Genomic DNA, 27,872 nt, shown 5'->3' with positions numbered 1-27,872 from the left:
TCTAAGTCAAGTTAAAAGTTATTAACTTTTGAACTAATTACTATCCAACCCTGCCTTTTAAATATATTATGCATTATATATTTCATAAAATTATTTGAAAAAATTAAAATATTTAATAAAATTATTAAATTATTTTTATTATGAATATTTTAAATATTTTTATCTATCATCACAATAAGATTAGCAAGTCAACAAAACATCAATGAAAATCAATTAAATATTTCTTAGTTCCTAAGACTATATATAATACAAAATATAATCTATTCTAACTTCTACAATCTATGTGATAATAAACAATTATACATATAGAATATCTTTATTTCATAAGATATGATTATATACTCGCATTATTTCGTTACAAATAATATGTCTACAGTTACGTATAATCACTAGCTGATAAAATATTACAGTAACCCGAATACACTACAAAATATAATTTCATTTTCATGAAATCTCTAATTCACATTAATATCTGTCAAAATGTTACGTTCGAATATCTTTTTAAGGGTTGAATAACTTGCTATCCTCTAATTTACAACACGTTTGATATGGATGTTAAGTATAGCTAATACTACTGTATCGACGATACATGTATCAACGATGGTAAACTTTACTATAAAGAACAAAGAGTATATATATGTATATGTTAACTATCCCTGATATCACAAGGCTTGTTTTGTGCAAAAATAGTAATACTTAATTCTTTGAATCTTACACGGTGCATAGCAGGCCTATACATTAATGATTTTTATCAATATATTTTTTCAACGATACAATCGCATCTACGCATGCATACGTATGCAATATACGTATCTATTTGCAACATACATACGTATTTTTATTTCTAAGTAATTAAAATCGTTTTTATTTTACTATAAAATATATTCTAATAGAGAAAGTTTGGCACTTCCTTTGGCAATTTGAAACTGGTTGCGTATGTCTCTTTATAGTATCTTATTTTGATATATCTCATTTCCTGAATGCTCGATACATCTTGAGACATGGTTTTAGATGTTTATTTGGAAACAATGGATTTTTAATCGATCAAGATTTCCATATATATAATGTTCAATACTGTTTCAACAGAACATTTCATTTTCACAAGTTGTAATGTGTTGCCAAACATCAGATCTCAATGAGAATCAAAAAGAATTATTTCCTTCCCTTCGTAATTACATAAATTAGTCAGTTTTTGAAACTTGCTCGTTTAAAAACTTACAAATGAATAATTAAATATAAATATGTAATCTTTAAATTACTCATCACCAGTATCGTTTTAAATATATATTTTTTATGAAAATTCTCTTCGATAAGATGCTCTTTGAAGATGTATTTGAAAGTAATTGTTATCTGTTTAAAGAATCGGAGATTTGATCGGGCTTTTGTTTGTTACTACTATCTTCCTGACAACTTTGACTAGATTTTACAGGTTTGATGGATTTCAATTTTGTGGTACCGCTAAATCGAAAATTCACATCGCTACAAGTATCAAGTGGATGTATGGTTCCTGTCAAATTTGTTAATGAATCGTTACTTGTAACTTCGAGTTTGCTAGTGGGAACCTTTTTTATAGAACTTAATTCATATGCTGACTTCGACGATTTCAATTTGAGCTTTAATGGTAACGATATCGATTTTTCTAAATTGGTAGTTGGAACTTTTAAATTGTTCTCACTTTGTGGGACTGGATTGTTCGCTAGATTCATAGTATCCGTAATTTGAATATCGATATTGACCGTCTTGGGATCGTTCTCGTCATTGTTGCCTCTTACTGTTTGCTCGGAAAACTCGTTTCTGAGAGCTGCTAACTGCGCGCGTTGTTTCTGTATGTGATTGTGTGAATTCGAAAAGAACGATGACACTTTCTCTAATTTCAGTGCCAAGTTGGGTTGGCTCAGAGTCGACTTCAAAGGAAACGGCATGTCCGTGCTATTATTCCTTAAAAGATTTTGAGATTCTCTTCCAGTCGAATTACTTTTTATCATTCCATGCTTGTTGTCTTCGATGATTTTTAAAGGATATGATTTGGTACCAGCATTTCGTCGTTTTTCGACCATACTCAGTTGTGCAATTATCCTGCGAACTTCGCCCGGAATTTCGATATCGGCACGTGTGTCCGCTAATTGCTGAATGAATGCGCCTAATGTGGCCACCGTTACTTCAAGACTGCGATTCTGAGACTCAAGTTTGTGGATAGTTGCTTGTTGCATTGGACGTGCCGTTTCGAGCCTCTGCAAGTTGCTGATAGTAATCTGTAATATAATTTCAATATTATAACCGTAATAATAGAAAAATGAGAATTAAAAAAACAACATAATATTTAAAAAATGAGAGGTAAATTCATTGTAAAATTAAGATTAAAAATTTGGAAATTGTATTTAAAATTAATTTTATCAGATTTGACTCATTTATAATTTCTCATATATTTAATTGTTATTTTATTTTGTTTGGCATTGTAAAAAATATTGGTATATATATGTATGTATATATAAAATTACTGAATAAATATATTCAATATGGTTATCACATTATTTGTAAACTGTAATTTTAAGATTCATATAAGTCTTAACTTTATGATATTTGATAAATATTTCTCGGATTTTACCTCAAGTTGCTCATTAAGCTGTGCAACTTCTTGCGTGAGCTGCTTGTTCCTTAACTTGAACTTTTCCAAATTCTCTATTTGTGGTTTCACTGATATCATTTCCTCTTGAAGCACTTGGTATTCCACTCTGTATTCATTCAATTGCTTTGTAATCTCCAAATCAGGATAAAATACACGTTTCATTATGCGATCTAAGCTTTGTTTGTCTATTGCTGGCACACGTGTCTAGAATCAAGAATAGAAACGTAATGATATATAAATTCACTCTTCTGCTTTTGATTTCTTGTAATTAACAATAAAGGATTAAAATATTATAACTTTACCTTGAGGTACTCCATAATTTCTTCAAAGCTATCGCAACATAATAATTGATCTTGATGTTCTTCTAATAATGCAACCGATACACGGAAAAGAACTTCAGAGCTTTCGAGAAAAAGCAAATCTATAGAAATAAAATCAATTATATTACAAAACTGTGTGTGTGTGTGTGTGTGTGTGTGTGTGTGTGTGTGTGTGTGTGTTTGTGCGCGTGTGTGATATATTATTATTACATGCAAGAATATATATCTTACCAAAAACTCTGGTTACAAAACCTAAGGGGAATTGACTGGAAAACAGCGTTAATAACCACGGAGCGGCGTACAAAGTAGGTGAAACTTCATGTTTGTCAAAATGATTGTAAATGGCTGGCAAGCGATCGTGTAACAACCTAGAGAGTTGATACAAGTGTAATTGCAATGCTGCCATATCTGGCAAATATAATTTTCTAAGTCCTCGACGAAACATTAGATGCCGTAATAAGAAAAAGGCTTGATCCTCCGCCATCTAATAAGAAAATCAAGAAATAATATTTCATGTAAAAAAAAATTATCGCAAAATATAAAACTGTAAAATAAATTATTGGATAAATTATTAGACAGAGTAATGTAAAACTTAAAATTGCACTCACATGCAATAGAAGCACTCCGGCGACAAAACTGAGGCCTTGACAATAACCGACTTCATGATCTAGCAAAGAATAGGCCTTCAATAAATTAAAGAGTGCTAATTGACCAGGTCCCAAGGGTGAACTAAAATATGGATGGCTCGGGAAAGTTCTTCCTAAATCAATAAGGATAGCATGCTGCTGAGATGTAAGTTGCTTCAGGAGAAGTTCATAGGGTGTATTATAATTTGGAAACTCTTGCGTGTCTATAGGCGGTTGTTTCAAGCAAAATTGCTCGGCTAGAAACTGCCAAACCTCGCCTCTTTTTCCTTTCGGTACACCTATATTCAATGAGAATTTATTTTAAAACTTGCGCTAAATTTTAGAAATTTAAGCTTGATTGAGATACAGTTTTACTTCTCATTACCTTGTTTAATAGCGTGTAAAAGCATTTGATTATCACATTTAGTAGAGACTCGTGATTCCTTGCTAACAAGAAGATCCCAAACTTCTATCACTTCACGCGCGCAACTACTAAGCTCGTCATATTCGAGTTTAATCCTTTTTACTGTTGCCTCTTCTTGACGTTCTGACATTTTATTAAGAAATTTAGATAACAATTACACATTAGAAGATTAAGGCTTCTGTTCACTCATTGCCGCCATCTTTGATTATTGACATTAGATGTGAGATAATACATCACGAAAATTATTCTAACGTGTATTAAAATAAAAAACACTATTTATAATCGATAAAATAAACTTGCAAAATATATCAAAAACTTGTATTTTAATATATAGTATTTCAGGGTGATAAATAAATAATTCATATATGTCAAATTGAATTATGTATAATCAAAAACAATTGAATTGAAATAAATATTTGCTTTCACATATATAAAATTATTATAAAATAAAAGTCTTCGGTATATATATATATATATATATATATATATATATATATATATATATATATATATATATTAGCATACTAGAATAATTATTTTAAATATAAAAACACTGCACTAAAATGAAACATAACGTTGTACATTGCAAGTTTTTCTTGCTGTATTATTTATCACACATACATTAAATGTGTATGTACATATGTATATGTGTTTCTTTTATATGGATATATGGAACGTGATTCTTTTTCATTTTTTTTTCTACTTTGAATTATATCGCCTATCAATGCGGACTTAACAATCGAGTCAGCAAAAGCCTTAACATATTTTTAAATGTGGGAATTTTTACCTCTAAGTTTTGCGTTTTCTTTTTCCATTCTTATAAGTATTAATTGTTGATTGATCGCTTTCTTCCATAAATCTCGCAATTCTTGTCTTGATCTACGTTTAACAGATATTTCCGAATTTTTGAGAATACTAATTTTGTCAATTTCTGTAGCATTATGGTCCTTATTCGGCGTCACAACTCTGTTTAATATTGTTTGTCGCCACGAACTATTGGCTTGTATCGTACTATTTCCGTCACTTTCCGTAGGTGAAGTTTTCGGTGAGTTACCAACTTTTAAAAAGCTGTGAAAAATATAACATGATATAATAATGATAAATATACAAAACACAAATGATAAATTAGAAAAAGGTCAACAAAGAATTGAAAATACAATAAAGTTGTGTAATCTCATTCAAGATGATAATTATTGCTTGTGATAATTATTGTTCTCACTCAAGAGGATAAAGATTGTTTTTAAGTTGAACCAATCAATTTATGCGCTTCGTTTACCGCCCTGACTTCTAATTGCCTTTATTCTCGTTTTATAATACAATGAGTCCTAGCCGTTAATTACTAACAATAAAGTTGTACTAACATGTCCATCATAGAACTCTTTGGTCCATTATTTACAACTATTTGCTGTTCAGGCGAAACACGCAATGATCTTGGTCTACTGGATTCTGGTGAAATGTCCAAGATAGATGATTGTCGCGAATTATCTGGACTCTGACTACCATTCTTTTGTATCCCCATATTCAGATGATTTGTATCCCTCAGTTGCGGACCCAAACCAAAATCGTCACGTGAACTTTTCCTCTTCATAAGATTGTCAAAACTATTCGTAAGAGAGCGTTTTGCTTTCATAAATATCGTGCTACCAACGCCAACGCTCAAATATTGATTGAGAAATTCACTCCTATAACATAAAACATTATGTTAGAATGTTCCATTTACAAACTATATTTTGATACTAATTTTGATACTAATATTAGACAATTTGTATTTATATATATCCAGTTTATGTTGCATTACCTATTTTCAGCCGTATCGTGTACATGTCTAGCTTGTTTTGACTCGCAATGAGCACGCAATAGTTGCATTAAGAATTGATTTTGCTCTCGTAGACTCGAGGAGCTTGCACCAATATTACCCGCAGCTTCGGCGCCTTTATATTTGCTCACAACGATTTCCTGCTCGTCCTCTGGTAATAATTCCATACGGGAAAAGATAATACTTTGCACTCTTCTATCATTTTGTCCTAAAAACGATACATATATAAAATTGAAAAAATCATATTTTATCTATTTTTGGAATATAATAATTTAAGTACTCTACCTTCAATTTCCTGGCATAATTTATTATACCAATACATAGGACAGTGATCGCAAGAAAATATAGAATATCTCTCCTTTCTTGTGACATTGTAGTTTGTAAGAAAAGCTTGACTAATTGCTACAAAGAAAAACAGAAAATTATTATTAGTACAACAAATTGTAATTCTAACAAGAATACTAGTGCATGTCTTACTGTGTCACAGAAAAACAAAAAAATCTTGCCTGCAACAAGGTCATCCGCGACTGATCCGGATTGACATTTGAAGACATACCCGATGAAATATTCCGATTCTTTGCAAATAAATCCAAAGTGGTCAGGGTTTCTTATCCCTTGCGCGCAACTGGCTACATCTTTTAATTGTTTATGCAGAAGAATCTGCTTTCTATCAGGACTAATCAATCTCAGATCAAATCGCCCTACCTATAAAATATAAAATTTTTAACACGAATAAAGTTGCCAATGCGAGCCTGCACTGTTGTTGGTGCGAATATAATAAAAGGTATCTCTGTAAACACACATTATATACACATTAAGCTTGATCTCTCTTCCTGGAAACTCAAGATTTAATTATGGACAAAAATTTTTTCTAACTTTGGATTAATATAAATTTTGAACGTAAACAAGTTACGAGGGAGGAAAGTTCATAGCCGTTAAATTTGTTCCAATTCAATATTTTACTGAGGAGGATCCACACCATGGATCGAAACATCTGAACGTTATAGCAGTGTAACAACTGCACACGTCAACATCGATTTTGTATGGAAAATTATATTTGTTATCATTGAGATGACGGAAAGTTTTATATAGTAATTTTATTATTTTCGCACCAACAACAGCGCAGGTTTGCATTGGCAATTTTATTCGTATTATTTTTAATTCCGGAGCCAATAAACTTATTAGTTTTATATTAATAAAATTTATATATAAAAAATAATTTAAAAATTGAATGTTCTTTTTTATTATTACATAAATATAATTCTCTTGTTAAAAATTTTAAAATCTCTTATTTTTTTACCTAAATATTAATATAAATAAAACAATAAAAATGCAAAAATTTTGTTTTATACTCCGTACCTGAAAAACCATAGTACGATTATGCTCATCGTTTCCTTTAATAGCAGAATCTCTTCTGCCGCTTAAAACACTGCCAGTAGAGGCTGCACGATTTCGCATAATTTCAGGTACATTGATATTAGAATTAGCAGAAGATTCAGATGTCTCATTCCCATCACGATCATCGTTTTCTGTGGGGTTGGCGGTTGTTCTTGGAAAAGTCTCTACGGACCCGCTTAAAACTGGCGGTATTCCAAGCGGATTCACGCTTGGAATTATACTGTTTCCCGACACGTTCTCGATACTGCCTGATTCACTGGCGGTAGATTCCTGAAAATGTAAAGGTACATTTTCTCTTCTACCAGGTAAAAATTCAAATCATTTATTTGCTTGTATAGTAGCAGCTATAACCGGTTTTTATAGTCCATTCTTATATTTAAGATCGTCAAGTACAATCTTAAGATGTTAGGAATCAATCACAGATCCATATTAGCGTCTCAAGATTATACTTAAGACGATCTTGAAAGAGAAAAAAATAAAAAAAATATGAACAAGAAACATTTTTCACACTATTGTCCATCATAAAGAGACATTAATAGAGCTAAAATTTAAATTTTTGTATTAACACAGATTGTTTTAACACAGATGACCCTAATTCAACGTTTAAAATAGAATTATTATATTATAGCTAAGAGAGCGTTCTTACCGTACTATTTCTTCTATTAATGGAAGACATCAAAGTTTGACGTTTCAACCGTTGGCAATCTAACAGAAGATTGCTCGTTGAAGATCTCGATTTTTCAAGTCCATGAACGCGAAACTTAATCAAGGCGTCATCAATGAATGAATCCGGAACTTTCGAGTGCGATACTTTGATTTTGGATACTTTGATTTTGCCGATATAGAATACCTGTAAGATCCAAATACAAGAAAATGTCAAGATATCGTTAATTCTGAAGTTTTAAGCGATTATGTGAAAACCAATAATAATACAATTTTCTTAATTTAGTGAACTTCCAGAGTATTTGTTTCATGTATTGAAATTTTATCTAATGAGATAGACACGTCTCTCTGATAATTGCCACTATAAGAAGGGAAATGAAAAAGGATAATTACTTCGAAGAATTGGGAAGAACTCGGAGATATATCGGCACCTATAGACATCAAGCTAGCCGCGCTGCTCTGCGACCGTTGTGGCAAGTCCTTATCTCTCTCCATTCGTTGAGTTGCCGAATGTTCCTTCATGTCTTTCAAGGACCCTTTGCAAATCTGCAAATTAAACGAGCATCATGGCGTTACATAACATAATTGTACCGATATGACGTGTTCGTCGTCTCAAAAAGTAGTTACGTCTACTGAGAGAGAGAGAGAGAAGAAGCAGTTCACTATTGTCAGGTACATGTATTGCCGCAAAAAAATCCCATTTACAAAAAGTACAAGAATTGTTTCTATTGCAATTGAGATTGATTAATAATAGAATGTTTCTTTTTTTAAATAATAATAATAATTAAAATTAAAAACATTTATAGATTAACTGTCGTTAAGTTTTCAATTAAAAATTCTATTTAATTTTATCCACTTTTATCGTTCATTATATTTTGTTTATACATGAATGATTTCAATCGATGGAACGTTTTTCAAATACAAATTTGCAAAAATTAATTATCTGTAACGTAATTTTTTCCGCGTGAGAATATTCCCGTGAAAAGAAGATTCGATTTAGAAATAATTCAAGATACAAAACGTTACGACGGGGACCATTGATATACTAAATAGATTTCGCAAGAAAACGTGCATCAAACGTGGCCGATGGCCGTGGACAGAAATAACTTATTTCAGCAGCACTCGTGGACTGCATGGCTCTCATTCTCCGTCTTTGTTTCGAAAGAGCTCTCTTTCTCTCGCCTTCTAATCTCTTCCCACGTTCCACATCTGCTGCTCATCGTCTTTGTGACTTCGGACTCTTCGTCCGAAAAGATGCTTTAATTTAGTTCTAGAACGCATAATAACAACGATTCGGCACGTGGAGCGACAGAAACTTACAATAAATTAGAACAAAAAAAAAAGAAAGAGAAAAAAGAGGAACGTATCAAAAATAGAAATAAATTGAAATTTTGGGAGATTTAATTTAGATACCGCAGAAAAAAACAACTTACGATTAATCTGGAATTTGTTTAAAAGGGAAAAAATTAATTAGAAGTATAAACAATATAACGAAAATAGATGTGGCAGAATAAAAAAATTCTCGTTTTGCATTCAGTGTACAGTTAAATGTACGTTATTCTTTTCTTCCATTTTGCAGTAATTTTTACCTCGTTTGTTTTTATAACTGCTTCTTTTAGTAACCTTGGACGATTTACTTTTTTCCTCGACATATATCAGTTGATTTCCAAGTCTGTTTGATTTTCTCGCACTGGATGTTATTATTCACATTTACGACGTGGGATTGAGAGCGACATAATTTTCCTAACGAGTTCTTTACGGCCGATAGGCACGCGGATGAGAATTGTAGAGTGCAGGACAATGCGGAGATGCATTTGTATTTATTACGACAATAATGAAAACAATTGGAACTATTTTTTTTATAATGATCATCGTAATCTCCGATGATGTAAAATGCAAAGTTCGTGTATATCAGATTACCCATCAAAAATCGAAAATTGTAAATTAGAGATTAGAATTTGACCATTCAGATAATTACAATTTTAACTCGTTTCGTTCTAATCGATCAAATTCTAATCTCCAATTCATTATTCTTCTTTCGTAATTCGCTAATGCACAGCGGTACGGGGCTTAACGCATGACGAATGATGATCCTTTTGCGAATGTGATTATTGTAATTAAAGCTATCTTGACTATCGTGAGTATTTTACCAGATATGGAGGAAGAGAGCTCGCCCGTTTAGTGACATAGAAAGAAGATAACTGATAGTGGGGCTTCCTGTATCCAATTAAGGCACGTGCTTTATTATGTTCCCTCCTGTGCTTCCGCAAAGTTGTACAGCATTATTGGCATTCGATAGAAACGCATCACGACCCTCTCGTAAAACTTATTTCTCAACTTCTCTTTTACGCGCGACATCACACGTACATCATTAGGGATTTTCCAGTTAATACAGTAATGTGAGATAATTAATCTACCGGGGGGGAAAAGAAAACGGCCATAAAAGTACAATTAGTTTTATGACATAATATATAGGTACTTGTCAATGTTCAGATATTACGTATTGTTTAGCGAAACGAGATGTTTTTTTGCTATCTATTTACTTTTTCACAAAGCTAGAATTACGTCTTCAATTTTAAAAGGCCAGAGGTATTCGGGTTTTCCTAATCAAAAACCGCGCAAAATTATTTTTCTCAATAAAAGCAATTCGCCGAGCGATGAAAATAGACGTTCGAACTATTCTACCGATGCTATTTTCTTCTGGCACTTGGCACTTTGCGTGCGTAGAGGCTCATGCATTCGACTTTGTCTCTCGATCCCGATTGATCGAATTAATTTTGTTGGCGTACGTCATCCGATGATGCACGAATCGATGCCATGAGCGTGGCGATTAGATTCACGTGCGAGAGCAAATTTAATGCGTGCGTGAAGCCGAGTTTCGTTTCAATTGAGCCGATCGGGAGAATATGCACGGCCGCTCGTTTACGGATGTATTTCAGCTCAAGGTCGAGCGTGATGTAAACTGCGTGAAATTGTGGGAGATATATATACATTTTGCCCGATTCGATTCTCGATCAAATATCAGAAGAGTTGATAACGAAAGAGATCAAATTGATCATTCCAATTTTATTTTAATGTAACACGTTTGGATTTTGTTCAATTTCTTCCTAAGATTGTCGAATAAATCTTTAATTCATTCTTCATAACATATGGTCATATTAACACTCGACGTTATTAAGGTGACACATAACCGGATAATAAATCAGATAAACATAGCCGTAGTCCGCATTCTTATATTTTTAAGACCGTCTTGAGTTTAGTTTAGTTTTAAAATGTCATAAAATAATCATACGTTAGTATGCAAATGTTATTTAATGACCGTCTTAAGTAATGTCTTAAGATAATGCAACTCTGCTGGTTGACAACAACTTAAGACAATATTTAAGATGATCTTGAAATAAGAGTGGACTAATATAAATATCAGTCATAATATTATTTTCATAATTGCTCTGTCAATATAAAAAATTTTTATATATATAAATAAAACATGTAACGTTTTATTGATACAATTTGAGTGTAAAAATCAAACTTAATTTAAAATGTTCAAAGAATTTTATATTATTAAAATTTAAGCTCTTATAGCTAGAGTTTAATATTAATATTTTACCTTAATAATCGCGATACACGTCTTTACTTTAGCAATAATACAGATTTAATACACTGAAATAACTTAATAATGATTAAAATAAATAAGATAATTCTGTAAAAATCGGAATATTAATAATTACGTTAAGCATATTTTATATTTATAACGTAGAAATATATTTAACAAATTTTAATGTCAATATTACTAATGTTACCGGCAATTAAAAATTTCTTTCGCTTTGTTAGAATAATTAATATAACGTTTTTATAAGTAATGAAAAGAAGATTAGTCTTATCCGCATGTTATAATACGTATGAAAAATTACAGGGTGTGTCAAAGTTGTGCATAAAAAGTAGCCAGAAAGAATGCGAGTGCAATAAATTAGAAGATATTAAGCCAATATAAAGAAGGTGATACGTAACAACGTAGTTTCGACTGCGCCATACTTGTAGACATTATCAACATGTGTACGTGTTTATACAGGTAACGTCATCACGATTATATAAACTGTTAAGATTGAATCTCTAACAATTCAACTTTTTGCTGGATTTTGATTTAGCATAAATTACCGAGTATATTATGCAAGCGTAACTCTACAAAGTTACACCGCATAGAGCAGTGCAGGAAAAAAGGTATCTGCAGCAACGTGTAATTATGCTGTACGCCTTAAAAGCGTTACGCGATTCGCATTTTGTCGTCGCGGACGATAGTTAGTATACCACGAGCAACGCTTTGCGCCTAAAGAGTTCGTACGCTACATTGAAGAAGGGTCAAAATGCGAGAAGCTAATTTATTCCTCGTGTGAGTCTCCCTCGACAAATGTCGAGACGGTAAGAAAAAAAATTGTCTTTCTTTCTCCCACGAGCGACCTCGCGCTGTATAACGCCTCATTAGCAGTCGCGCTGAAAGTACGATGATTATGTAAATGCGTACATGAAAAGAATAACAACGTAGCAATTACTAATAATTAGCGATAATGGGATAACCGTGTCACTTTTGATTGACACTCGCAAAGCAATCGTTAAAATGGGAACCCCGAAATTAGAATTTTATGTCACGTTGGTAAGCGGCAATTAATAATTATCGAGAACCTTACACGCCGTTACCTTGATCGAGGAGCCTTGATAATTATTAGAACTAGAAACTTCGTACTTTTAACTGTTTTTTTTTTGCAATAAATTATAATAATGATACAAGTATATCGATATACTCGAGATATCTGAATATAATCCAAGTTGACAGTACTAGAACATTTTGTATAAATTATAGAGTAAATTATAATTCACTGTATATAATTATGTGTAAAAAAATTTTTCTTATCAAAACGGCCAAACTTTCACCTGCAAATTGATAGTTTTATTTAAGCGCTATAAATGTGACCGATAACGATATATCTTATGATAACGCAATGAATCTGTCCGTAGCACTCGATAAATTCTATGTAAAATTATTCATGTTTGATGTGTATTTGCTTTTACGTAATCGAAACTTTTAAAAAGTGTCAATATGACACCGTTATGCATGCATATACGTACGCACATGCGACAAAGGAATTAATTTATGTGCATTTCTAAATTGTATAATTTACAACTGTCAATATTAAGAAAATACACGTATGTACAATTATTATATAAAATAGCTTCGTCTATTAAAAAACGATATAATTTATACACATTAATTATGATTGGACTTAATAAGACTAGATTTGAAAGGTTTTGTAAATTTTAATTCTGCGTATATCAACGAATATCAATGTTACGTATAATTTCTGCTGTGAAGAGAGTGGAGCAATAAATATTCGAATGGACTTCGGAAGTCAATTTTATCGGGACGATAGCAGTTTATTGAGACGTGCAGAAATGTACGAAATAAATATACACTGAAATCACGTGTAGTGTCTATTAGTATTTTTCCTGATGCATAGACATAAATAATCGGATTTCCTAGAAATTTTTCCAAGTAACGTACGATATATCGCTGTACGTGACCGACAGTGGCAATGAAGTACAAGCGATCTCGGAAAAAACCTGTTAGCTACCATCGCCCACTGTCATCTGCATAAGCGATAAACACGAGGTTGACGAAACGAGAAGAAAAAGAGGTATTAGCTTATAAAGCAGTGTTTCTCAACGTTCTTTCAGTTCGTAGTCAGTCGATCAATCTTATATTTTATCTTTCTTTTGTCGTTTTTCCTCGACATCTTTTCCACTCCTATCTTCCTTCACGGATGCAAATAAGTACCTATACCGATCGTGGCTGATTGGATAATCTACTTAGAAACTTTACGCATCTCATTTAACAAAGGAGAAGGTAGTATTATGGGGTATAAATATTATGGTCACTCATATTATCTACGTTATTAGATGACGAGTTCTAGTAATTACTTATTAAAGTATTTGTTTAGTAACCTGCCATTATGTGGTAATGTTAATATGCCAGTATACAATAGCCGATTTATTATAAGGCATTTTACTTTCGAGCACTTCAAAACTTCTTCAAGATACAATTTAACATTTTATTACACGTACTTTTTCATGTTTCTAAACTTGAGCGTATTATCACACGAATGTACATACACTCGAGTGTTTTCCTTTCTTATTTAAATTTCTATTCGGTTGTACACATTTCGAGTTACGGAAAGTTAAACAATAACCTAACATAAACTATTGCTAATATGAGTCTTTGTGCGTTTGACGTCTCGATAGGTTCAATATGGCCTCTTTTTCAAAATTTTCATATAAAAGTAGTTAATCGATAAGTTGATAGTAGTTTTATTGCTAATTTATAGTTTAGATTGTATTATAGATTTTCAGTATACTGTAGTCTATATACTTGCACACATTCTACAATATTTTCTCTTTATTTTGAATAAATATAATTTTATACCTAATACACTGTGTTTTTTCAATTAAAACCAATTTTTTTTAATTCATTCTTGTGGTGGGCCATATTTGCCACCTCTGTTTTTCTTCGACCGATTATGCAGTGTCGCTGCATTTTTATAAATAATAATATTTATATAATAATTATGTCATAACTTTGAGTCTAGAATGTATTGAAGAACAGTTCGATAAATATAATCGTTAATTATAAGTTTTCAATTTAAAATACTGATTTTTAACAAAGTTAATGTATAAAATTTAAATGGGTGACTATAGTATTCTATACTACCTTTTAATCTTACGCGCCTTTGTTTACAAACGTATTAATAGAAATATGGTTTTGAGAGGCCATCTGGCTCGAGAACGCGATAAAAAAAAAAAAATACGTCGATCAATCAATTATCGGATCATTTTACCGTCAGATCATCGCAGCTATTAAGTGCTTTTCTAAGTGGCATGCGAAAATCATCACTTAAATTTTAATCCTGAATATACAATTACGTAGAAGGTGCAACTTCAGTTACTTCCAATAATTGACGTATGCAAAGTTAATGCAAGGTCTTGGGCGAAAGAAAGTAATACTCATCAAATGCAGCGGTTATCGAAACGCGTATCAGTTTGTCGCACGTGTAAGCGTGTATCGAACGTCGCAAAGAGATATGATCGTATAAGGGCGCTACATTACAATCAGGCTCCATGTAAATCGCGTTGAAATTCATTGCCAAGTTACACAGCAGGTTCTACAAAACTCGCATGCACGATTGCGTTCTATATGCGCTTGCGTATGCGAATTCGTTGCCAATTTTCGTATTTTCGTGGTTACGTGTCCACGTAAAATTATCTCATCCTCAGTGTTACTGGAACGTTGGCCAGAGTTAGTGGGACTTCGACCCAGACTTTGGTCAGACCTTCCGGGAATTTCGTCTATGAATAAAACGAAAATCGGAATGGGAGACTTGAGAGTTTTGAAAATGAGCATTATCTCGCAGCGACAGAGGATGCACAAATGCAACGAGGTATGGGTGATTTCTTGACAGGACTGTTGACTGTTCGTGGAGAGATGGTTCGTGGAGACACTTCGTGTTTCTTGCGAAGGAATTGAAACACGGTCAGTCAACGGTTGCTGGCAGGCTGACTTGGGATTTCACGTCGCTTGTCCGGCGAAGTAAATTTAGATTGCTGTACGTTCGGTTTCGCGAAAATACGCCTTTCCGCTAACGGAAAAAAGGAAAAAAAAGGGATGATGGGGCATAGAGTGATTTATAAACGAAAGCACTTAATCGAGAGTACTTTTTCAGTGGATTATATTAAATAGAGAACATCGACTCATATGTGAAAACACAAATATTAAACGAAAAGCCTAATAGGTCAAAGCTAGATCTTACTAATATTTATTAATTTTATATATTTTTTCAAATATATATAAAACAAAGCTGTGCGCCAAATAATTTTTCGGTCTTAAAACCGTCTTAAAAAAAAAACCGGTCTTAAAAAAAAATAATGTCGTGATATCAAATTAAAAATAAATTTAATAATAATTTAATTGATGCTAACAAGCATCTACATGTAAGAATTAGTAATTTTTTTTTAAATGGAATTGTCAGGACTTAACATTTTGTCATATAATTAAACTAATATTAAAAGAACTAACTCATATATAATTACAGTGTTAGAAATGTCATGAAATACAATGTATTTTAAAGTTACACAAGTACATTAAATTTAATGTATTTACTGAAAAGTATGTGTATGAAATTTAGCGCACTTTTGGCAACATTAAATTTTTTAAATGTTGACCTGCTTGAAATTTGCTTCTGTTACATTACATTAAATTTTGCTGTGTATTTTTAACAGCGATAAAGCAAATATTTTTCTTTTTCGAATCTTTAGATGGAAATTTACGAAATTTACAACACTTAAAACGAAGAAAAAAAAGAAATTAAGTCTAGATGTACTAAGCTTCAGTGAAATAATTTCAATTAAGTATTCAATTAATATAACTAAATATTTAGTAACCATTTAGTAACCGATTGGTTACTACTATGTTCGGAGTTAGTATTAATGTAATTAAATATATATATTAATCAAACATTTTAATTTAAATTTATTTCAAAGCTTGATTCTCATTACTAAACTCTTGTTCTTCAGTGTATGCACGTAATATTTTTGTAATCTTCTGATCTTCAATCGCTACGTGTTGGCGGACATAAGAATTGCAGTGAGCAACGTAAACTAACCGAGAAAAGTGGATGAGCTTTCGGTGTCACTTGAAAAGTGATTACCTATCTTTGGCAAGGATAGAGCAATGAAGCGTGCGATAATGATCGCTGGCAGATTCCTCGATAAGAAATCTAGGTGATGAATATACAATGAAGAAAATTAATAACGCCGTCATTCGTCGTGACGTACCGAAGCGAACACGTTCCACTCGGTGGCAACGGGTTAGCTTTAATTAACCCTTTGCCGCGCGGGTCGTCAGCAATTACGGCGAAATTTCTTGGAATCCTGGACGAAGGATACAAGTGAACAAAATTTTCCACATAGAAAAAAACAATTTTACTGCAGCATCTAAAAATTTAGCTAGATACAGATCAGAAAACAATTTTATGTTGAGCTGGCAAAATAATTATGTAGGACGTCCAAGTACGATCAGGTTGCTGCGAACGGTTTTGATATTCTAGCGATCGAGTTAAACAGCCGATACGATTTTTTAAATGACTCAATTATTTTCAGATCTGTATTTTAGCAAAATTGTTTTTTCCGTGCACGGTTACAGCTCATTTATGCGACGTTTATTCAATTTCAGGAAAATTATAAAGATTCCAATAATGTAAGAGATTATCTCAAGATTATTCAGCACGCACTTAAAGAGCGATATAGAACAAGTGTAATAAAAAATTCCTCAAATTCTCTTAAATGACATCATTGAAAATATTTATTTATTACACTCTCTCGATAATGTTTGATAATAATAAAATGACAAAGAAAATAAGCTGGGAAAGCTCGTTACTTTGTCTTCCGGAAGGCTAGCTTCAGAGATGCGACAGTAGAAAATAAAATTACGTAAACGACTTTAGTGGTCATGTATGACCAAATGATTCGCCGAAGCATGCAGTTTCACTAAAACTATCAATGAGAAGTGAACAGACACGCTATATCATTACCCATCACAGGTTACGCTTATGTAATTACGAAATTTACGTAACTCAGAAATACTGAGTATCAAATGTGATAATATCAAATGTGATTTCAACACAAATTTCGAGGAAAAAAAAACGACAATTCCTAACTAACTTCGCAATTATGTCAATAGACAAAGTACACATACTTGCTCATTTGGCGAAGGATGATCCTCCGATGACCTCACCAAGGGCTCTTTAAAGACCTTACTGCCGTCGCTGTAAGATCTGTAGGGACTAGAGGCTGATAACGGTACCGTTATCATCCTGACTTCTGATCCTTCGCGCAATAAACTTCTAGCGTTATTCTATCGGTCTCATGCGGAATAAATTTGCACACCTTATTACACTCGGTTATCTGGTACCTGTTTGTCCAACAAGCAAAGCAACACAGTTTTCAGCTGTTCGAAACGTCGTTGACCGCGATCGGAAAAAATCGTTTCTTTCATTTATCTTTTAAATTATCAATTTTTTTTCTACTGAGGCTCATTTAATGGAACACGATCGCGCAAAATCCTACCATTGAAAATGTTTCTTCGCGAGGCCAAATGTCAATTGACTCTGAGTGTATTTTTTCAGAAGTGAAGCGGTGTGACGACAAGTATCGCGAAGAATACAAGTAGAAACTCTCTTGCGAATGTGTTAATCAATCTGTGCGAAAATATGCAAATGTATAGCCGTGAAGGTAATGGTAATGAAACTAGTAGAGAACTTTCAAAATTTCATCAAGCTACCAACGCGTTTTTCACGTGAATGCGCGTGACAGAACTAAACTCAAAGACAAATTAAATGCAAAATAATGCGACTTGGCCCTGCCACAATTATTTTTAGCTCGTAAATATTTAACATAACCGAAACGCAATAGTGCCAATCTGGGTAACAAGACTTCTCAGCGTCAATTTAAACCTACGATAAAATCTGGTCTACATCACTGCAATACTTTTTCAGCGTCACCACGTCGGTGCATCGTCGAGTTAAATTCCGCGTGGGTTCCTTCGTGATCCGAGAGCCGATCTTGTTTATCCGCGGCACTTGCAAAACGTGTTTTCGCAGTTCGCGTTGCGTCGCTCGTCGTCTTCACTGACGGCCGAGCAAACACAGACTGACGTACTGGAGCACGGCGACGCCACGGGACGAATGAACCATTCGACTGGTGGTTGCGCGCTGTCAGGTAATGCACGGTCCCTGTTTAGCATGCCCAATATTTCTCAAATGTGAAAATAGCGCCGCATTTACCACGGTCTGACATTAGAAAGGGTTGGCAATCGTGATTTTCGGAGCGGATTACTTGCCTTTCAGGCGACGATATTTCCGCACGACTGACATTTTAATGTAACTTCAGAGGAAGAAGGATTTAAATTATTTTCCGCAAATAAGCAAAGATTAAGTATTTTGTCCTCGATTTCATCTAATAAGTTTAATATGGAGCAAAGGATTTTTATTATTTGGAGGAATATATATTTGGAAATTACAAAAAAATAATTTAATGATTATTATCGCCCTATAAGCTCTATAATATTCCTAGAATATTATACAAATATTATTAAAAATTAAAATAATATTTATGTTCCAAGAATATTGATCAATATTTAAAAAAAATTATTTTAATATTATGGGAATATTGTATAAATGTTATATGTCTAATTTTTATATAATATTCGTGATATATTATTTCAATATCCGTGAAATATTTATAAAAATATTTTACAAATATTATTTTAGTAAAAAATCAAGGTGAATTATTATACATAAAATATTCATAAACTTTATAATTATTATATTTAAAAGTTATAATTATGCCAACAATTTAAAATATCGAAGTAAATAATTCTATATACTTCTTATATAATATATACTTCATATAATATTATCAGGAGTACATATATAACCACTTTTAATTAATATTAATTAATATTTCAGAAACATTATTTAATAATGTTTTTAAAATATTATTATTAAATAATATTGCAGCGCTCATAGAGCATGTAATGATTGAAATGCTTGAAATGTGCAAAAGAATATTAATTTACAAAACATTTTAAGAGAAACAAATGCTAATAAAAACATTGATGCCGCAGTCTAGAAATACATTTTAAACATTTATGTCATAATCTGAAATTAATAAATCTTTTGTGACTTTAATAAAATTATAATAATTACAAACTGAAATAAAGACAAAGAAAGCAATTTTGAAACATATTGCGGGTAATATTAATTAGTTGAAATGCTTACAGTCCTAGATACGTGCCTGTTTCTAGCACGATAGACAACTGTGTGTTATCATATGTTCTCGCTTTTATGCAGCAACTCGTCACAATTTACATACTCGTATTATCGCAAGCCTATACGATATGTCTTTCGTAAACGGAGATGAAACGACGAGACGATGGCGTGCATTTAGTGTCAGCGATGATAATCAGTTTGTTCCACCAAACGACTCACGTATTGTACACATGTACGGAATGGAGCGATTTCTGTTGGAAATGAAATAAGAATACCAATGCGTGTGCCAGTGAACCATGAAAGGTCCTTTCGTTTCTTTTTCTTGTAATTGCGTAAGTCGCACTTCTATAATATGTGGTACGTTACTGCTGCGCTCGTGAAGGACGTATAAAGCGTCATTTTTAATCGTTCATGCAGCCACTGTTGAAAAGTGTAATAGGCAAACGTGCAAATATAAGATACGAAACATTTCGAGATTGCAAATAACGCTAAAGAGATCTAAAAACATTTTCAAGGCTCTTCCTGTGTCGTTTTAAGTATTTCTAATTAAGATTAGCTTAGACGATTGTACCGACGTAATTATTTATTTTATTTTATTTTATAATAAAAATGTCAGAGTGTTCGATGTCTTTGCGTCCAAGATACGCACATTTGTCATTTATTTTTAAAATTATTATTATGTTTCAGTGTTATCTTTAATATATACGATTTTTAGGTGCATTTTATTCGATCGATGATCCATCTAATTATTAATTTTTAATGTTACTTATGCTGACGTAAAGAACAAATAAAGTTCGAAAAATTTACGTCATTTGAATATTCTTAAGTTTTTCAACGAATTAATAATAAATTATTTCCTTTTTTTTTATTCTTTAATTTGTTTGTTTATTGACTACTTCTCTATTATAATTGTCTGTATACGTCTTTTGCATAATTGGAAACATACTTCACACTGAGAAAACAAAGATGATTGCAATTATCATAATTAAACTACAATTTATAGTCATTTTCGATGTCAACTACTTAATTGTACATTAAAAAAAAAAATTTGTTAAAAAAACTATAATATTCAGTCCAATACGTTCAACTAAATATAAAGTTAATTTAGTTGAAAGAATTTTCTTTATCTTTTTTTTGTACAAATAATAATTGTTAAATTCTAGATAACGCAATGTTCAATTGAACGTATTAGATTAAATATTTTTTTGTGTGATTACCCATTTAAATTATGGTTTAGTTATTATATTACGTAAATAGTAAATAAATTGAAAAAATAGTTATATAAAAATTTGACTGAGTTATCTTTGTAGATTTCAGTATTATACAATAGATTTCATTATTATACAATATTTCAGTATTATTCTATTTATAATATTCTATTTATTATTCAGAAAGAATATAAATGTTCTTTTTGAATACATAATAAGTTTCTTTTTTAATTTGTGATAAGTATATTTCAAGATTATTGATTTGATAGATTCATAAAATCTATTTTAATCACTAAAGTTTATAAATGTATAATAAATATTTATATATGCAACATTATTATGCAAAATGTTGTGTTTATTCTGAAATAATTAAATGCGCTGTTCGCAAAAACTGTATAAAGAAGCAAAAAACAAATAAAATAAATTAATCACTTTAACACATTGATTACGATGGTAATCATCCATGACCACTTGACTTTGCAATCGCGCTTTGATAGACATTGACGATCGGCGCTTTTTTAACCCTTTCGTGTCCTAATTTTCTTCTAAGAATAATTAGTACCGAATTCACATCTTACTAAAGGTTTTAAGATCGTTGTGTATTGTTATAAATTTATAGTTAAAATTTTAAAACTTAAAATAGCGGATCAAAATGAATTTCATTTAAAGTCTTATCCATCTTATAAAGTTTAGCATTTGACCCGTTATATCCACTATTTTTAATTTCATAAACATAATCCATCATAAGCAACTTGAAAAGCCGCTACAACGAATTTACAGTAAAAATTCCAAAATTTAAAATAGCAGATATAGCGAGCCAAATGTTAAACTTTACTGAATTTAAGTGAAACTTATATACACTAACTTATTTGTGACAATAAATTTAGTATTTTGACCCGCCACATTAAATCTGTCATTTTGAAATTAAGTATAGCGATTTTTTTCACACAGTCTTCAAAATAAGCTTAGAAAGAATTTGTTGTCTTTCGTAGAAGATACATGCATTTTTCATTTTTATCCTATAATATTTTACAAGTGTTTGATGAGATATGTAAATCAAAGTGTGAAACTTATAGGAATCTCGATTTTTTAACTGAAGAATCCTATCCTTCGTCTTTCAAATAAGTCTCGAAAGAAATCGCTATTTATTTTTATGAATAAAGTTACTTTTTAAATATTTAACTCCTCCCTTACCGCGCGTGTAATTATAATCGTTAAAAAACCGTAAATTTATAGATTTAATATAGTTTTCTTCACTGATCAAAAAATCGCAACAATTATTCGATGTTTTATTAAAGAAACACAAGCTAGACGCGTTAAAACAAACCTGTCTTGGTGATTTTTTTTGTAGAAAAATAAAGAAATGGCAGATTTGTTTTTCTCTTCTTCATTTAAATTTTATCAAAATACAATTAAAAATGGCGTCGTTATTAACATTCTTGTGAAGCTTTTTTTTCGAAAAAAACGTCACTATTACATTCTGAAGATGACTTGCAATTTTACACACTTTTTCTAGACACTAAAAACTAGCCTTTGACATAGAACTTTTTACGATACTTCGTTTCTTTTCGCAGTTAAACAAAACCATCAACCGAGCAAAATTTTTAATAAAAAATCGACATTTAACTATAATTAGTTATTATTTTGTTCAAATGTGATATTTCGAAAAACAGCTACGTCAAATACTAGATTTATATCTCAGCTTTATAAAGCTCGTGTCATTTTGCTCAAATGGATTTCGTGGGAGCGACAGTGATCACCGCAAATCGTGTTTTTTTCAAAACAAGCTTCACACGAATGTTAATAACAACGCCATAATTATTTTTTAATGAAATTTAAATAACAAAAAGACAAAAATGCAATCTTTACAATGACGCAAACCCGACTCCTCCATCTCTTTCCGCTTTTCCACAAAAAATTCACAAAGGCAGGTTTCGTTTTGACACGTCTAATGATACTTGTGCCCCTTCAAGATGTAATCAGAATCGAAAACTGAAAGAACCTTTCTGTCTGAATTCTTTGATTGTAATTGAGACACCTTTGCATTATCTTATCGAAGTTTCTTCATAATGAGGCATCGACTGGCGTTTCTATGTCTCTTTGTGATGATAATCTGTCATTTGACTGATATATCCTAATTGTTTTCTCAAAAAAGATAAGCTTGAATTGCACTCTTGCCGGAAATAATACAAGTGCACCGGTTATCTCTGTTATCTCTTCTCATTGAAATATACTGCTATTAATTAAATTTACACATGCGTTTTCGTCTTATACAGTATCTATCTATTCATCACGATTCTCGTTTTCTCGTAATCAATAGCGCACAGCGTTAAATTCGCACGGTGTCACAATATGGAGTCTGGAAAAGAATATTATTTTTAAAGTATTTAAAGTCACATTTGAAGAACATTCGAAGAGGAGTTTTAAAATTCGTTTTACAGCCGCGTGACGTAACACACTCAAGTAAGGAGCATGTTATACCTGTGTGAGCTGCATTTTATTGGCGATTTCGATAAAAAAAAAAACGAGCAAAACTAGCGGCTGTTTTTTTATTATTCGCTTATTTGAACCGTTTATAGATCGTTATTCAGATAGCGTAAACCAACGTTGTTTACACGTGAGAGCCTAGTACTGATTTAGCATGCGTTTATCTTCGCATTTCGGCTGATCTGGCAACAAGTAACAGCGCCAAAAGGTAAAATAAACATAATAACAACTAGTTGAGTTATATAACGCCCAGCTAAATGTTTATCACGGCTAAACGGTGTAACCTAATAAAGTTGCAGATAACTGCGTATCAATAATAGTCCAATTTGACAAGAAATAAAAGTGCAAACCGTAGAACAAATAAGTAGAACAAATAAGACGGCAGTGCAATGTAATAATTGATACGCAATAAGTTTAAAAATTTCGAAATTTAGAAAACATTTTTGCGAGCAAATGTCAGAGGTCCACAATTCAACAGATTTCAATTATTTATTATTTTGCCGTGAAATCACAACAACAAGCTATTTTTGTAAGCAATAATAACTCGAACGCTTGTGACACGTGGCTAAAATGTGATTTTACTTCGGTTTGGCCGCGTGCACGGAAATCGCATATGTAAATCTCGTGCCGGGATTCGAACGCAAAATTTCGTGCGTTTCATCTGCAGACGTGGGAAATTTTGCCGGTGATTCATGGATCGTTTTTCGGGTACGTGGCGAATGTGGCGATCGCGAGAGACGGCGACTTACCGAAGGTGCTGCGCTTTTTCGCCCCCTCTCTTCAGCTTGCCCATTCGAAAATCAGCGCCAGCTTTAAAGCCACAAGCCGCTCCCGGTCGACTTTCACCGCGGCGTCAATCTCTCGAGGCGAAACGAGGCGAGGCGAGCTGAGACGAAGCGAAACTAGCGAGATATTTGATTTAAATGTCTCGTCGGCCGTGTTACGCGGCACTCAACAAAACACGCGAATCAACTCCGCGAGACGAGCTGGCAATCCGCGAGCGATAGTCCTGACGATTGTTAAGGACAAACTTAATAATAGTAAACTGACATATGACGCGCGCGAAGCACGATTGGCTGCCTGGTGCGGGCAGCGATTTCTCGGCGATTGGCTACTCGCATGTATCAGCGACGATCAGCCATATGTAGGAAACGCGTGCACCACAAGCGATTAGAATGCTAAATTGAAGTGCGAGCAGCGAGTACGAGAACAAGATGAGGGCAATAGCAAATAAGATGACATTTGCATTTAATACGAAAAGTTGAAAGATTTCGACATATGGAGGAGACGAATATTTTGAAATTTAGAGTCAATAGACGATTAGAAGTGTCTGGAACGTTAGATTTTGTACGTGAGAATGAGAGAAAGATGATTGTGATGGCAAATAAGATGGCGTAACTCGATTAGCATTTCACGCGAAATTAGGTTTAGAAATCTCGATGTTCGTTTGGAGACGCGCGTTTTGAAATTTGGAGTCAATGGACCATCGGAAGTGACTGGAACGCTGGCGTTTGTACGCGAGAATGAGAGAAAGACGATTATAACGGCAAATAAGATGACATAACTCGGTTAGAGTTTCGCACGAAATTAAGTTTAGAAATCGTGAGCATTCGTTGGCCTTATCTAGATTTTAATTGTGTTGCATCACGTGGCGTTTATATTAATTATTTATATTAACTACCGTTTACTATTATTGCTATTTATATTAATTACTGTTTATACATTAGTCTTTCAACATGTTTCCTTAATACCATCGGTTATTAATGTTATGATAAATATTACTATGTACCTCGGATCAAATTGACTTAAAACGTTCGTTACGGAATGTAGGAAGATCCAAATTTATATCCTGACTGAGATAATATTTTTTGCAAGCAATAAATTTTTTACAGTACTTTCGGAAAAGAAAATCACTAAAATTTTGTTATAATTATTCATTGGCCTTATGTAGATTTTGTAAGTTTGAAAATTTCGATATTCGTTTAAAAACACATGTTTTGAAATTTGGAGTAGATAGTGCATCAGAAGTGATTAGAACGGTGAATTTTTTAACGCGAAATCAAGACAATTGTAACAAATAAAATGGCAAGATGACATCATTGGATTTATTCAAGTAGCCGTTGGTATGCAATTAAGTTTAGAAATTTTGATATTTGTTTGAAAATGTGTTTTGAAATTTGAAATCGATAAGGCACCAAAAGCGATTGGAACATTGGAATTAAGCGCAAACACGAAAATAAGACCGTAATAACGAATGAGATGATAAGGTGACATAATTCGATTAGCATTTGATACGAAACTGAATTTAAAAATTTCGATACACGTTTGATAACGCGTATTTTGAAACTTGAAGTTGAAAGACCGCCAGAGAAAAGATCGGAACGTTAGATTTAAATATTGAATCTAAGAACAAAGATACAAGAAGTATCCAAGAAAATCGAAGACAATGATTTGTGATAGCTTATTGTTAGAAAATCGTTACATATTATTTTGTAATAATGCAATGTTTGAATTTTGGGATCAATAACAATTCTTTATCGTACAATAAAAACTTACAAGAATAAACTGAAAAAAATTCCTCAGGAGAAATTCGCGCATTATATTCTCTATAAAGATAAGCTATCGCTTAAGATATCATTATATAGCGGGCACGTATACTATGTAACAATTATAAAAAACAACGTAGCTTTAGTAAGAATATTAATGCGCGAGCTCTCGTAAAATTTTTTTTCATGCTTTAAACATATTTTAATACCAAATGCTCAAGATGAACACGAGTTCATCTACTTTTCTTTGCGCTTTTTTGTTACACAGTTAGAAAGAAAATTCGTGTTAAATTTAACACATATTGCATGTGTAAAACGGTCCATTAAACTTTTTGTATTAATTTAGCACAAGAATGTGACACTGATGCAAAATTATCGAAGTTTATTTGGTAAAATTATGGAAGTTTATATTTCTTCAGTAAAATTAACATTTACAGTATGTTGGCACGTACGTTCTATTCATTTATCTTAGAATTAATGTTTCAAAAAGTACATCATTATTTTCGTAATATTTGTCCTTCTTTTTATCTATAAATTGTAATATTTTGATACTAAGAAATATTGAATATCAATTTAACGTAAAATATTGAAATAACAAAATCACATCATGTTAAATCAACACTCGAATGTATTAAAATTTCAACAAAAAAAAAATTTAACAAGTACCATTTTTTTTTAACATAAATACAAAATGATTTCTTCTCTGTGTACTCTTCTACGTTCGTGAGAGACTTGCTTTCGTGAGAGATTCTCTCACATTTACTCCGAAATTTCTCGCAACGTCGCGGCAACGAGTGGATACTTAGATGTTACCAGCAATTAAGCGCGCCTCGTCAATCACAATTGCGGCGCAATCAAAAACGATAATGATCGCGAAGTTGTGGAAACTCTTCCTGTTTACACGCTACGCAGATAGAGCCGCAATTATGAAGCAGCGGCGCGTGGTTCTACCTCGATTAGGAAAAAACGCTCGCGCAAAAACATAACCTAATTCGGGGGGGAGATTCGCCAACTGTCACGGAGTTCCGCATATTATTATTATTATTATTATTACTATTACGCGTGTGCACGTAAGCTCTCGTCCGAGGCTCTCGCGCTCACGGTCGAATGGGTTTCGGCGTGTCGTTACCTTCTTACTCGCGACTCCCTTCGCTCCCTCGAACAGTTCTCCACGACGAGACGATCAGAGCAATCGCGGGAGTCCCGTGAAAATCCGCTGGATGCCGAAGCAATCCTTCTTGATCCTTCTCCCTATTCCCTCTGTCGGCTCGTCGTCGATGATCCCGCCAGACTCCGCGTCGGCCACCGCATCCCGTCGGCCGTGCAACGGCGCGGTGCCACCGCACCACCTTTCGATCAGTCAAAGGACACGAGAACCGAGAACCCGCGGCGCGAACGAAAACGAGTGCACCGCGCTCGATGCGGACGTGCAATACATGCAATACGCACCACCTGCGGTGCGACGTGCGACACCGTTCCACGGACGCGGGACGAGGCTCACTTTGATGACGAATGACGACCACTACCGCGGCTGTCTCGCTTTTGTTTACTCTCGACGGCCTCTATCGGTCTGTCACCGGAGGCGAGGGAGAGAAAGAGCGAGAGACGGAGAAAGGAAGGGTGAGTGGAGGGGGGAGGGGACGTCCCTCCCGCGAGAGAGATCTTTGATTCACAACAGGTAGAAGGCTCGATTCTTCGCGGTTTTTAGGCCAGTGACGGATTACGGTGGCTTGATCCTCGCGAAAAGCCGAGGGCCGAAGTGATCAGAGGTGATCCTCCAAGATTGTAAAACCACCTTAATCTCGCCACAGATTACGGGAAGTGAAGACTGCTTGACGCTTACCGAGTATCTCGCGCTCGATCTCTCGTATGCGCCGACGATAATTTC

General features: G+C 33.1%; 1 protein-coding gene across 6 annotated transcripts; it reads right to left on the bottom strand.

Annotated features, from left to right (window-relative positions):
• Positions 1-116: 116 nt before the first annotated feature.
• LOC105201219 (TBC1 domain family member 4) lies at positions 117-27,768 on the bottom strand. Of its 6 annotated transcripts, none has more exons than XM_011169165.3 (16): positions 18,461-18,945; positions 17,670-17,885; positions 8,267-8,419; positions 7,857-8,060; positions 7,172-7,480; positions 6,319-6,517; positions 6,098-6,214; positions 5,795-6,020; positions 5,358-5,678; positions 4,784-5,064; positions 3,958-4,119; positions 3,555-3,871; positions 3,178-3,430; positions 2,929-3,047; positions 2,606-2,830; positions 117-2,252 (listed from the first exon to the last, which is right to left on the bottom strand). In XM_011169165.3, exons 2-16 carry the CDS (start codon positions 17,784-17,786, stop codon positions 1,347-1,349), a joined length of 3,909 nt encoding a protein of 1,302 aa, XP_011167467.2. In that variant the 5' UTR covers positions 17,787-17,885; positions 18,461-18,945; the 3' UTR covers positions 117-1,346. The 6 variants fall into 6 exon arrangements, with proteins under 6 accessions (XP_011167467.2, XP_011167466.2, XP_039302805.1 ...); XM_011169164.3 differs by having other exon boundaries at positions 18,431-18,944; XM_039446871.1 differs by lacking the exon at positions 18,461-18,945 and adding an exon at positions 18,041-18,398.
• Positions 27,769-27,872: the final 104 nt, after the last annotated feature.

Source organism: Solenopsis invicta, chromosome 1, assembly GCF_016802725.1.
Source record: "Solenopsis invicta isolate M01_SB chromosome 1, UNIL_Sinv_3.0, whole genome shotgun sequence".
Lineage (NCBI taxonomy): Eukaryota > Metazoa > Arthropoda > Insecta > Hymenoptera > Formicidae > Solenopsis > Solenopsis invicta.
This window is presented reverse-complemented; position numbering and strand designations above follow the sequence as displayed.